A 14,935-nucleotide genomic window follows, 5' to 3' on the forward strand; every position below is an offset into this window, starting at 1 on the left:
CAAGGCAGTATAAGGTAATAACTGCTAACACATACAATATGCTTAGTGTGTATATAAGTTTTATTGAGGTATAATTTGAGTATCATAAAATTTACTCATTTTAACTGTAGAGTTTGATAAATAGTAACTTTATATAGGTATGAAAGCATGGCTACAAGCCATTTTTTTTTTTAATTTGCATGGTACTTACATATTTCTTTCTAAAATCCAGTTTTAGAATATTTCCTTGCTTCAGAAGGTTCCCTCTTGCCCATTTGTAGGTAATACTTGCTCCCAGCCTTAGTCTGGTCCTAGCCCCCCTCTCTATCTCTATTGTTTTACCTTTTTTAGAAATTATTTTTTATTTTCATAAAAACTTTTTGTGATAATATCTTTATAACAAATTTGCAGATAGGGAAAATAAGCAATAAAGAGCCTATGTGACCTGCCCAAGGTCACTGAGCTATAAGTGATGGAGCTAGTATCAATGTCCAAGATGAACCGAGAGCTTTGGCCATTATGTTATGCTGCTGTAATAAGTACTATGAAAAGTCTGAGGAATTAAGAAATGGGAGAGTTCACATTTGGCTATAGGATTTGGGGAACATTTGATGCAGGAGGTAGGATTCTTTGATAGGAAACAATGACAAGTATGAAATGGGAGACAGAGACTTACGTTAGCAAAAGCATTAAATTGAAAACCTAAAGGCTAAATATTTCATTTAGTCAGGAAATATTTATTGAACATCCCTATGTCCTTGTACCCTGCTAATCACTTTAAATGCAGTATCTCATTAATCTTTATAACAGTCTTTAAATTATATTATTATCCTTATTTTATAGATAAGGAAGTAGAAATTGTAAAAAGGTCAAGAAGCATGTCCAATATCACCCAGCTGGTAAGAGCAAAGCTGGATTTTGAATGTAATCAAGGTCAGTTTGGCTCTGTATGGCAAACTTGTAAGCATTATTTTAGAGGGACTCAAAAATAAAACAGTAACAACAATGATAAAACAACAACAACAACAACAAAAAACCGGCCGGGCGCGGTGGCTCACGCCTGTAATCCCAGCACTTTGGGAGGCCGAGGCGGGCGGATCACAAGGTCAGGAGATCGAGACCATCCTGGCTAACACGGTGAAACCCCGTCTCTACTAAAAAAAAATGCAAAAAATTAGCCGGGCGAGGCGGCGGGCGCCTGTAGTCCCAGCTACTCGGGAGGCTGAGGCAGGAGAATGGCGTGAACCCGGGAGGCGGAGCTTGCAGTGAGCCGAGATCGCGCCATTGCACTCCAGCCTGGGCGACTAAGCGAGACTCAGTCTCAAAAAAAAAAAAAAACAAAAAACAAAAAACCAAACTGGTCTTTGGAGAGATTAATTTTGAGGCAGAATTTAGAATAGAGTGGAATAGATAGAACAAAGGCAGGCAAAGCAGTTCACTGCTAATACAATTGTCTGGGTAGAATCCTGGGTGATTAAGAGGAAATTAAGATGGACAAATAGGGGTAGAAACAACTGAAAGGGATTTGTGAGTGAGGTGAAAGGGAAGAAGAAATGCTTGGTAGTGACAGAATATAAGTTATCTTTCTGGTCACTATCACAGAATACCTGGGGACAATTTATAGAAGGAATTTTAACAGATGGTCCAGGGACTTTTATAATTGAAGAATTATACCTCATAATTGTAAGCACAACAATGTATATACGTGTGCTCATTTATTTTTCTGAAGAAATAAACCATATCTTTTACCAAATTCTGAAAGGGTATGGGACCCTGAAAAGGATAAGAATGATTGCTGTAAAGCACAGACCAAGTTTAACTGTTCTTTTTCCTTAATTCTCTAAGTTCTATTCCTTATTGCATTTCCACAAAGCTATATATCAGCTTTTAATTGTATTTGTTCCCTTTATAAATTTTATTTAGTATTAAGTATACCAACAATTACAGTTATGCATATTCATGGAACTCTATATTCCCGTATATTTAAACACACACACACACAAACACAGACACACACACACAATAATAACATATGCTTAAAAAAAATAAAAATGCTGGCAGAGTGTGGTGGCTCAGGCCTGTAATCCCAGCACTTTGGGAGACCATGGTGAGTAAATCATGAGGTCAGGTGTTTGAGATCAGCCTGGCCAACATAGTGAAACCCTATCTCTACTAAAAACACAAAAAATTAGCTGGGCCTAGTGGTAGGTACCTGTAATCCCAGTTACTCAGGAGTCTGAGGCTGAAGAATCGCTTGAACCTGGGAGGCAGAGGTTGCAGTGAGCCAAGATCATGCCACTGCACTCCAGTCCAGGAGACAGTGCCAGACTCTGTCTCAAAAATAAATAAATAAATAAATAAAAAATAAAAATGCTGGTAAGAATATTACTAGGCTGACTGATTTCATATATAAATGTGTATTTTATATACATGTAATATATGTGAATGTATTTACATAAACACGCACATATATTTTCACATGCACAGATGGAATTGATTATAATGGATCATGTTCTATTTAGATATAACTGGGTATATTTCATGGTAATTTTTTTTCTTAGAGCTCAATGTTTAAGAAAACTCTGTTTCTGGGCCCTTTGTTTTATTTTATATTTTTTAAACAGCTGAGCCATATTATCTACTCAGTTTAAACAAAACCAGTGTAATCCATTCCCAGCTCAAGAAAGCAAGCCCTGGCAGCACTGCCACCCAGATACATCACCAATATCCATCCCCAGTCACAATTCCTTCTCGCCTCCAGGGACCCCAACTATTCTAATAATTATTTCCTTTCTATGCTTTATAGTTCTACCATTTATGTGTTTGGTTAAATATGTCATTTAGCTTTGTTGCTTTTGAACTTTATAAAAATAGAAACGCATTATATATATTATTTTTGAGACTTCTTTTGCTTAAATTGTCTGCAAAATTTACCTATGCTGGTAATTTTTATGTACTGCAGTTTCGTTGTTTTACTTGCTAAGTACTATTCCATTGTATGCATTTGTGAATTTTTATCCATTCTGCTATTGAGGGACATTTGGAGTATTTCTGGTTTGGGGCTATTATGAAGAATGCTGTTGTGGCAGATGCTGTCAGTTATCCACCAAAATGTACTCCTTCCTTCTTCCTAGGTACACAGCTAGATTATATTCCCCAGTCCTCCTTGTAATTAAGTGTGGTCAGGTGGAAAGCCAGTGGATATTGTATGTGACACTTCTGTTGTGTCCTATAACAACTTTTCATGTGTACTCTTCCAATACCTCTCCTTGTCCTTGGTGACCTACTATGGCAGAGTCAACAATTTCCTATAAAGTTGGGCAGATATCATGAAAGAATGTTGGACTGTCAAATGCTTTTTCTGTGTAAACTGAGATGATCATGAGGTTATTCATTCTATTAATGTGTATTACGTTCATTGATTTTTGTATGTTGAACTGCCTTTGTATTCCTGGGCTAAATCTCACTTAGTTATGATGTATAATCCTTTTAATAAGCTGTATTCGGCTTGTTAGTATTTTGTTAACTATATTTTAATCCATATTCATAAAGAATACTGGTCTATAGTTTGCTTTTCTTGTGACATCTGTCTCTGGCTTTGATATCAGGGTAATGCTGGCCTCTTAAGGGAGGGGGGCAGGGAAGTGCAGGGAGGAAAAGGGCAGGGTCCTTGGTGAGGGTTCCACCATTGGGCCTGTGCCCATGGACCAAGGTGAGGACAAGCACTCCTGCTTGGCACCCAAATGTTGCATTTTCCAAGACCACCCTGGCCTGCCACCCCCACATCCTGTGCCCATAAAAACCCCAAGACCCTAGTGGGAAGGGACAGAAGCTGGTGGATGTCAAGAGGAACACACTGGCAGAAGAGCACACAAGCAGCTGGATGCCGAGAGGAGCGTAAGAACATACCAACAGGCACCAGGCAGATACCACTGGCAGGCCACTGACTGGTGGAACGATGCAGACAGCGAGGGGAATTTGGCCAGAGCGGCTGGAAGAGAGTCCAGCCGCTAAGCAGCCCAACTCCAGGGTAAAACTACCTTCCCATTCCATCCCCCTTCTGACTCCCCATCCATCTGCTGAGAGCTACTCCTATCACTAAATAAAACCTTGCATTCATTCTCCAAGCCCACATGTGATCCAGTTTTTCCCGTACACTAAGGCAAGAACCCGGGAAACAGAAAGCCCTCTGTCCTTGTGACAGGTAAAGGGTCTAATTGAGCTGGTTAACACAAGCCACCTATAGACGGCAAAACTAAAAGAGCACACAGCAGCATAAGCCCACTGGTGCTTCAGGAGCTGTAGACATTCACCTCCAGATGCTGCCGTGGGGTGGGAGCCCCACAGCCTGCCCATCTGCATGCTCCCCCTAGAGGTTTGAGCAGCAGGGCACTGAAGAAGCGAGCCACTCCCCCGTTACAAACCCTGCGAGGGGGATGGGTGAACTTTTCCTGTTTCATTAGGATGTATTTCTTCCTCTTACATTTTTCAGAAGAGTCTGAGAAGAATCTGTGTTAATTCTTTAAATGTTTGGTAAAATTCATCAGTGAAGCCATCTGGTTGTTGGTTTGTTTTGTTGGGAGGTTTTGATTATTGATTCAATCTTTTTACTTGTTATATAGGTCTATTCAGATCTTCCATTTATTCTAGATTATCTAACTTTTTGGTGTGTCTATTGTTTGCCTCATTGTTATTTACTTTTTTAAACCCCAGGCGCCAGTGGTGTGTTCATCTGATTTTCAGTGTTTTCAAGGAATGTCCTATATGTAGCCACTCTCTGCCCAGAGAAAGTTTAGTCAAACAAAACAAAGGCAGGCTCCAGGTCTCAGCCCTTTAGGGAATCCACAGACAGATTAAAACAGAGAAACAATCCCTTGAGAACAGAGTCTGCTGTGCTTCACCAGAGGGCAGATACTAACACCTGGAACTCAGGCTGCCATCTTTCAGACTGCTGCCACGCTGGGAAGAGGGGAGGGAAGGGCACCCAATCTTTTGGCTTCCCTAGGACACACTGAGAGAACTGTCTTGGACTACACATAAAATACACTAATGATAGCTGATGAGCTTTAAAAAAACTGCAAAAAAAATCTCATAATGTTTCAAGAAAGTGTACAAATTTGTGTTGGGCCACATTCAAAGCTGTCCTGGGCCACATATGGCCCACAGGTTGCGGGTTGGGCAAGCTTGGGGTAGGGCAAGACTAAGTTAACTCTAGAAAAGTCCTCCTACAATGCTTCAGTAGCTTTTCTCCTAAGAATCGGTTTTGTTTCTGTAAATCTTTCACTATCCTCCAGAGTTCCGATAAGGTAGATTCTGACAGTTTTTGCAAGATTTTTCACTGTTTCTTGGGAGAGATGAGGCCCTGAAGGTACCTACCACACCATTTCCACTGATGTCTTCCTGATGCATGTATGACACTAGCATAACTCTGATACCCAAAGCTGACAAGGTCACTACCAAAAAAAAAAAAAAAAAAAATTACCACCCCAATATCTCCCAATCAGTGTAGTCATTAAACTACTTTCTGAGAAGAAAAAAACATAACATGATCATAAGCACAGAAAAAAATTTTGATGAAATTCAACACCCCTTTATGATAAAGACTTTCAGCAAACTAGGAGGAAACTTTCTCAGCCCGATAAAGAGCATTTTCAAAAAGCCTCCAGCTTCCCTGGTGTGGTGGCTACCTGAGGTCAGGAGTTTGAGACCAGCCTGACCAACATGGTGAAACCCTGTTGCTACTAAAAATACAAAAAATTATCCGGGCGTGGTGGTGGGCACCTGTGGTCCCAGCTACTTGGGAGCCTGAGGCAGGAGAATCGCTTGAATCCGGGAGGCGGAGGTTGTGGTGAGCCGAGATTGTGCCATTGCACTCCAGCCTAGGCAACAAGAGCAAAGACTCTTGTCTCAAAAAAAAAAAAAAAAAAAAAAAAAAAAAAAAATTAGCCGGGTGTGGTAGTGCACACCTGTAATCCCAGCCACTCAGGAGGCTGAGGCAAAAGAACTGCTTGAACCCAGGAGGTGGAGGTTGCAGTGAACCGATATAGCGCCATTGCATTCCAGCCTGGGCAACAAGGGCAAGACTGCTTCTCAAAAAAAAAAAAAAAAAAAAAAAAAGCCTCCAGCTAAAATCATACTTAATGTTGAAAGACTATCTTTTCCCTACAAGGTTGGGAACAAGGCATGGAAGTCTACTTTTTTCATTGTATTCTATATTGTAATAAAACCCCTAAATGGTCTGATTAGATAAGAAAGGGAAAGAAAAGGCACAAAAATTGGAAAGAAAGTGGTTATGGACTTAGTTGTGCCTTCCCTAAGTAATCTGAAGTTCTAAAGTCCAGGACACCTCAAAATATGACTATATTTGGAGACAAGACCTTTAAAGAGGTAGTTAAGTTGAATGAGGTCATAGGGGTAGGCCTGAGAGTGGCTGGTGTCCTTATAAGAAGCGGAAGCGTTTCCTGGGATGCACATACAGAAAAGGCCATGTGAGGATGCAGTGAGAAGGCAGCCATCAGCAACCCAAGAGGAAAGGCCTCAGGAGGATTGACTAGAAAAGAGGACGAGGATTTATTGAAAATGGAAATGTACTATATCTTAACTGGCGTAGTGGTTACACGGGTATATATACTTTTCAAAATGTATCACACTATACATTTAAAGCCTCTACAATTTAGTGTATATAAATTAAACTTCAATTAGAATACAAGACAATAGAACCCCCTCCCCCCATATTTTCTTGACTCCTAAGGCAGCACTTTTTTTTTTTTAAGACAAAAGTCTTGCTCTGTCACCCAGGCTGGAGTGCAGTGGAGTGATCTCGGCTCACTGAAACCTCTGCCTCACAGGCTCAAGCAATTCTTCTGCCTCAGCCTCCTGAGTAGCTGGGACTATAGGTATGCACCATCACACCAGGCTAATTTTTTCTGTTTTTAGTAGAGATGGGATTTCACCATGTTGGCCAGGCTGGTCTCGAATTCCTGACCTCAGGTGATCCTCCTGCCTCAGCCTCCCAAAGTGCTGGGATTACAGGCGTGACCCACCACACCTGACCAGTACTATTTTTAAGAGCCCACTCTACTGATTTCTCTTTAGCATTACCAATTGATCACCATAAGAACTTTGAAGAGACAAGCATATATTTTGCTTAAATCAATAAATCACAGCAGGTACTGAGGTGAAAAAGTCTACCTGAGTCACAGAATAAGGGCATCGAAAGAAAAATCAATATATACAATGTTATGTTAATTCATTCAACAAATGTATGATGAGTACCTACCACACCACATGTTAAGCAATGTTGTAGGAGATGGGGATACAACAGTGAACATATGGAACTTATATTCTGAGGGAGAAGATACAAAACATATACAATAAATAAGTAAACCACATAGTGTTTTGAGAAATTTCTTTCCATTTTAGAGAACGGGAAATGTAGACCCTCTGGTTTAGGTGACAATATTTCATATATATCAACATCAACTCTTAACACTAGTCTCCTACATTTGAATTCCTTTTTTTAGTGGACTGGCCAGGAAAATTTATTCTACATATCTGGGTTTATTCATAGCCCTCTATGATGCTTGCATTCTATGTGCTGTTGACAAAGACATCAACTTTTGGCGTATCTTCAGCTGAGATTTCTGGGTATCAGAAGTAGTATCTTAAGGTACCTTTATGGTTGAACAAAGAATAATGATCATGATGGTAATAATTAAAGAAACATGAGAAATGCTCCTTAGAGGCAAGATAGAAATGATTTCTGTACTTTGGACACTCCAATTGTTCATTTCTTTAGGCATGTCACCTACTTTAATCCACCTGGGGTTATGAAGAGTACTCACGTCATTTTAAGCACAGGCTCACTTACGGGAACAACTAGGAGCTTCTGAGATTATTCTTTACTTCAGCTGAGTCTAGAATAATCATCGTCCAGTGGGGAAAAAAAAGTGTTTGGGAGTTACTAGGGGATCTCAACCAGTGGCAGCTGCTATATAAAATCATATAACCTAAGAAAACCCCAAAGGCAAAATGAAGGGCACAATCTATACCATCAGGTAAATCCAAATTATCCTAGGTTCAGCCTCTGCCAACATTTTAAGGGAATTTAAGAGTTTCATGAAGGAGGAATGAAAAGGAGGAAGGGAGCGGCCAAAGTCAGGTTTTACAGCCTGACTTAGGAAGGGGCAGTGCCAAGCTCAGAGGTTTAACATTTCAGTTCTGGAAATTGCACGCTCAGTGGCTTCACAGCCCCTGCTAGCCCATCACCATAACTAGAAAAAATGCCCTCAGCTTTGAGGGTTCTGATAAAAGGGAATATTGATGATTGCTCAGGAAAGGGAGGTTCTAGGCAAGCTGGTGGAAAATGTTTTGAGGCTGCAAGGGAGGAAAAAAGAGGAATGAAGATCAGGTGTTTCCAGATTTATGCCTTTTAAAAGTTCTTTATTCAAGTTTAGATTTTCCCAAGTATTATCTCCCTGTTTGACATTGCTCAATAAAAGCAACTAAAACTGATGAATGAACAAGTTTATATATCTTAAGTGTAATTTTGACAATACTGTACATATCTTTGCTATCATAAGGTTGTTTCTTGAGACAATAGTCTGTTTTTTTTTCCCCCCACATGTTTAGCATCATAAAGCTGGCAGAATGGTGAGGAGGATAGGAGAGGTAAGGGAGTAAGAGACTGGTAATAAAGATTAATGGTCCTGTAGTAAATGTCCTATGTAGTACTTAATGAGTAAAGGATAACAGCAAAAGAAACAAAAGATATAAGACAGAAGAAAAGTGTATTAAAGCAATTAAGAAGGTGCTAAACCAAGCAGTGTAACTCAGGTGATTAGTGCCAGGTCATCGGCCTTATGATAAACAGGGTTTCCAAGTCTACTGCGCATCCATGGAAAGTTTATATCTCCCATTTGGTTGGGTGCCACAGCAAATGCCAATGCAATAACTTTGCCCTGTGCTATAATCTGCATACACTAGCTGTGCAATGGGCAGAATGGCTCAAAGGGGGGCAACTTTAGCCTCTTTAATGGTCATGTAGATCATAATTTTGCTAAAAGCTCCATATTAGAATAAAAGAAAAGGAAAATACAAGACGGTCTTCTTCATGAGTAGAAAAGAGTCAGTAGTTTCTGTGAATGCCTTAAAATAAAAACTCTTAAAAAGATGAAAAAGTTTCTATTCTTTTTTTTTTTTTTTACTGCAACACTACAACCTTCCCCCACCCCCACAAAAAAAAGGGGGAAAAAACCTAATGGAAGAAAAAATAAAACCATGAGTGAAAACTGTTCCTGAAAACTTTGCAGAATTGTAACAGCTTTCTCTTGGTTAAATTGATTGGTATAGCAACATTATAAAATGACTATTAGGATTCATTGTGCACAACAGAAAGTGCTGAAATGTCAGCAGACTATACAGCAAAAAGTAATGGGTTCTGAACCCCTGTTAGTCAAAAATGATTTTGTTTCAAATTAGAAATTGATTTTTTTTGGACACAAGCCCTTTTCAGGCTTCTGGCTTCTGTAGCTAGGCCCAGGAGAGGCCAGCAAGGGCTGGCCTGATAATATCTTTCTCAAAGTGCCTTTTCAATTGCTGCTTTCTACTGTTGCTGTGGTCTTAACCAATAACACAAGTTATTTGTTCTTTTGCTATTACACTATATTTTTTCTCATTTTGCCATTTTATCTTAGTGCTGCCACACAACACAAATTTGAAGACAAGTTAACCGAAGACTATGTTAAGCTTCGCAGTGTAACCACCACACCAGTTGCGACTAGTTCTTCGCTCTCCAAAGTGCAATGACTAAGAGCAGAGGAAGCTGAGGTAAGGGTTTTCCATTTCTGAAGGACCGCTAACAGAGAAAGTAAAGATTCTACCTCATAAAGTTTCTTCAATTTAAGTTTTATTTTTGGAAGCAATGTCCAAAAAGAAACTTCTAAGTTGTTCTAAAGCAATGGAAGTCTACAAAACCTTTCTTTGCCTTATGTCAAACAAAACGTACTTTTGCTTTTATTTCAAATTGTGGATAGTCCTCCCTCCCAAAATTTGAACGAATTATCATCTCTCAATTATGTGGAATAGGATTAAACAATTTCTAGATTAATCATAATCAAACCAAAAAAGCATGACAGAGCTAGTAGCAGATGAAAAAAGGCAGGGAGATACACAACTGCAAGATCTCACAAAGCACTGCCCAATTTTCAAATAAATAAATGTAATAGTGGCTACAGAGATTATGAAAAGTAGATTGCATGACACCAGAGGTAGAAAGGTCCTGGCCCAGTAGAAAAACAGGTAAATAAGAAGGAAATCAGGATTAATGGTTGTGAGAAGGGAAAAAAGACACCTAGGAAAGAAGTGTGAGCAGGAGAGGGCTCAGACATCTTTTTGGGCCTTTGTTTCCTGTACATCTTTTCTGTACAATAAAGCTCAGATTTGCTCCATTCTTTTCCAAAGTTGATCCTGTAAGGATGCCAGGATAGATTAAGCCAAAAGCCTCTCCTGGAACTGGGAAACAAATAAATTTGCTTCACTCAACATTTAACATAGTTATTTATAATTGATTTCTTTAAAATCTACCACAAATAACAGGAAGTATTACTGACACTTAAAAAGACTGCTAGGCAAAATATGCTTTACACTTGTGAGATTTTGCTTTAGTCACAATATGGGGAGTTGTCCATGACCTCTCTTCCACCCTCCCCATGATTCCAGTCAATTGAGGATTAACTGTAGTTGTTAGGGTTTATTTTTCCAGATTTATGTTCAGTATCTTACCCTCTTTACTCACTTGGAACATTATTTTAGTCTATGACCACACTTACTGCTGACTAATTCTTAACAGTTATTGCTTGCAAAAAGAGGGGCAAGTTGGATACAGTTTTTCATTCCAGTGTTCTAAAAAAAACACAGATACAATTCACTAATCTAGTAAATGTGTTACCTGTGGCCTTGCAGGCACACTTCAGTGCGTAAACATTTGACTTTTGCTCAGCATTGTAGGAAATCATCTGAAATTCACTGGCTAGCAACTACCTTCACCTACCAGCTTCTCATTTTGCCACTACAGTTGTTAAACTTACCTCTTTGGGGTCTATACGTATCTTTCTTTTGACATGACCACTGGGCATCATCTTTCATATGCGAATGAAACCCAACTGTCTTCTTCTCCTTCCTATTCTCTCCACTGTTTGGGGTTTCTTGGTACTTTTTAACGGATGATGATGTTCCAAGCAGCCAGCCATCGCAGTTTGACTTTAATAAACTGAAAGAACAACGATGAATGAACTGTTGAAGGCACAGAAGGGGACACAGAGCATACAGATATTTAAATTCAATATGGGTTTAAATGCAATTCATTAAGAACTTTCTTTATCTTACTTTTTATTGAGGTGTAATTTAAGTAATTTACTCAACATCTATTTTGTGTCCTGTCACAACAATTTTGGAAAAGAAATGGTCTTTATTCTCAAAAAGCTCACACTGGGATTTGGGGAAATAAGATTCAAACTGATGAAACAGCTAATAAAGTCGCAGAGTATGACTAAGAACCAGGCTATCTATAGAAATAAAAAGTATGCTAAAATAAGACTTGCATATCTAAGATGTTTTCCAAGTACTAAAAATGAATACTAGGGATTAAAATATCACCAATGTGCCTCACACAAATGCATTTGTGTTTCTAATTTTCAATTGTTATCGGTATTTATTATGTACCCAGAGTATGTAAGAAGTAGTGTAACAGTGCATGTAGAAGAACTAGACTCCATACTTACACAATTTCATTGAAAGGTCAACAAGACAAATATAGAATAGGCATTTTAATGAAAATGAACACATGTACATATTTTCTTCTCTATTAAACTGTGTTCCCACCATTAGCACATTTCCTCTTATAATATTTTCTTATTTTAGGGAGAAATATTCTAATGATGTGTTCTCTCTCATTGTTCCCTCTTCATGTTTGTTCACAACAAACTCATGACACTTTGGTTTTGTCTTCCCCATGCCCATAAATAATGTGAAAATTAAAGAAAAAGACTTGGAAACGCATAGAGGCAGCTACTGAAAACACAAGATTCTAAAATTAAAATGTTTAAACTCCCCAGAAGCAGAGGGAATCTCTAGACAAGAATAAGCTGAATGGAGTGTTGCCAGGTCTATCAGTTATTCCAGGTGGCCTTTGACCAGTATTCAAATCACATAATCTTCTATAAATGTCTCTGGTTTATACTGATCAGAATTTTTAGCAGTGTTTGCTTGTACCATAATTTATTAATAAAAACCAAGAAAGTAAATGGTTTTATGTTCAGAATTATATAAAGAAAATAAAATCATTAGTTATATGGCTTAATAAAGTAGGCACAAGGAAATGTACAAGTGATACTCTCTCCTTTTTTTTAAAAATCAGAACACAGAGGTCATTTTCCTCTGCAGACCAACCAGAAGATGTGTAACTTAGGGTTATACAAATTGCACTCATGGAACAGGAAACTACGGAAAATAAAAGTACCTTATTGTGAATGTTATATAAATTTATGTCAACCCAGAGGCCCCAAACCCAGGCAAATCCAATGACTACATCTCTGCTTGTTCTTGTAGAAAAATTAATGTGACCCCAACCATTGGCTTCCCCAAAATTGATTCATTCTCAGCTCAGTCGAACTCCCAATACTGACTGCCTTCTGCTTCTTTACAGCATTTTCACAGAAGCTTTTCTGTACCTTTATTCAAAATTCCATCTTGGTAATCCTCCATCTCAACTGGGAACTTGGCTTCTAATTTCCCTAAAATAAAGATGACTACATGAAAAATTTCTTCCTTCATTTGTATTTATTTCCATATTCACCCATCTACTATTCCTCTCCTAATGTCTCAAAAAAAATTACCTTTTATTTGCACTCTTGATACCATCTTGACCCATCCCCTCTGTGACTATAGCCTGTCAATCATCTCTTTTTCTTATAACTTACAAACTCCTCCTCTAAACTGGATTCTTTCCTAGGGCTACAAACAAGAGCAGATCTTCCATTAATACTCAGTGTCAGTGAGCGTGTGGGGACAAGAGCACTTTAATACCTATTGCAGGAACTGCAAATGGGTATCACCTTTTTGTGAGTGACTTGTTAACACAAAATGAAAATGCATCTCTCCTTCAACAGTTCTACTTTTATCCCACACTTGAGGCCAGGAATTTGAGATTGGACTGGGCATCACAGCAAGACCCCATCATTAAAGAAAAAAAAATGTTTTAAATTAGCCAGGCATGGTGGCATGTGCCTATAGTTACTTGGGAAGCTGAGGCAGCAGGACAGCTTGAGCACAGGAGTTTGAGCTTACAGTGAGCTATGATCATGTCACTGCACTCCAGTCTGGGAGACAGAGTGAGACTCTGTCTCAGAAAAAAAAAAAAAAGAAAAAAAAAAAAAGGAATTTCTCCTACAGAATTACATGAACAACAGCATGAGAATATTTGTTCAAGGATAATCACTGGAGAATTATTTGTAATAGTGAAAAATTGAAAGCAAATATCATTCAATAAGAGAATGAATAAATAAATTATGGTACATATTCATCATAAAGAACACTATTCAGCCATTAAAAAGAATGAGGTAATTCTTTTTTTGTTTGTTTGTTTGTTTTTTGAGATGGAGTCTCACTCTGTTGCCCACGCTCGAGTGCGGTGGCACAATCTTGGCTCACCACAACCTCCGCCCCCCAGGTCAAGCAATTCTCCTGCCTCAGCCTCCTGAGTAGCTGGGACTACAGGCGCACACTATCATGTCCGGCTAATTTTTGTATTTTTAGTAGAGATGGGGTTTCACTATGTTGGCCAGGCTGGTCTTGAACTCCTGACCTTGTGATCTGCCCGCTCGGCCTCCCAAAGTGCTGGGATTACAGGTGTGAGCCACCACGCCTGGCCCAGCTCTGGTTCCTGTTCTTAAAGAGATGTTAGTGGGGGAGATAGATGTGGAAACAGAATTTTTAATACCATATGCCAAATGCAGTAATTCAGGAATATACTGGATGTTATGAGAGCGCAAGGGCTAGGCACCTAACTTTATTTGCATAACAGAAGGAGATTCCTGAAATATTCAAACTTAACCTTGGAAGATAAGGAAAAATGTAAGAATGTTCTAGGTAAAAGAAAACAGTATTAGCAAATATACCAACATATGAAACTTCAGCTCATATTTTGGGAAAGTTAAATAGCTGGGTATTGTTACAGCATTAAATTTTCGGTGTGTGATAGGGAGGAATGGAGATGAAGCAGGTGAGACAGTGCAGGTCAGATAATGAAAGGTTGCGTTTTCCATACTGCGGGGCTTGAACGCTATCTTGCGGCCAAGGTGGAGTCACTAAAAGGCTCTCAGGAGAAAAATGACATGATCCAACCTGAATTTATGAAAAATTACTCTGGCACCATTTAGAGAATGGGCTGCAGGAAACTGAATGAGGCGGAAAGCTGCTGAAATAGCTCTGGTGAGAGATGAACGTTTCCAATAGAGAAGCGGTGGTAGGAACAGAAAGACATAGTTTAAGAAATATTTAGGATTTAAAAGGACAGAACTTGATGTAAAAGAGAGGGAGAGAAAAGTCAAGAACGACTGGCAGAATTTGGGGTTGATAAGCAATACAGAGGAAGATTGGGGAAGGGTGGGAAAAATTAAGTGCAGCTTGAGGTGCTTATGGAACATCTGAGACGATATCTCAAGAAAGTAATTTGATCAGTTACTCCATGGCTTTTTGCTATTGGCTGAGTGAGTTTAGAGGTGGTAGGGTTGAGGGAGACAGAGTTGAGAAAGAATATGCTTCAATTTCAATTTCCTTGGTGTAGGAGGAGATACAGTCATTCTTGTGAGTAAAGTGGGTATTGAAAAGACAGGTGAAGGTTTGGAGTATGTATTGAGGGAATTTGAAATAGAAATGAAAAGAAAAAGATTTTCCTGAA

At 39.0% G+C, this 14,935-nt stretch overlaps 1 protein-coding gene across 13 annotated transcripts in view; it reads right to left on the minus strand.

Moving 5' to 3' along the window:
• LOC105498950 (KIAA1328 ortholog) overlaps positions 1 to 14,935 on the minus strand; it is a 413,609-nt gene that overhangs the window by 72,712 nt on the left and 325,962 nt on the right. For all 13 annotated transcript variants that reach the window (XM_071085777.1, XM_071085776.1, XM_011771353.3 and 10 more), the window contains one exon: positions 11,067 to 11,248. In XM_071085777.1, the coding sequence (XP_070941878.1) occupies positions 11,067 to 11,248 (182 nt within the window). The remainder of the gene's footprint in view (positions 1 to 11,066; positions 11,249 to 14,935) is intronic.

The sequence above is a fragment of the Macaca nemestrina genome, chromosome 19 (assembly GCF_043159975.1).
Source record: "Macaca nemestrina isolate mMacNem1 chromosome 19, mMacNem.hap1, whole genome shotgun sequence".
In the NCBI taxonomy this organism is placed as follows: Eukaryota; Metazoa; Chordata; class Mammalia; order Primates; family Cercopithecidae; genus Macaca; species Macaca nemestrina.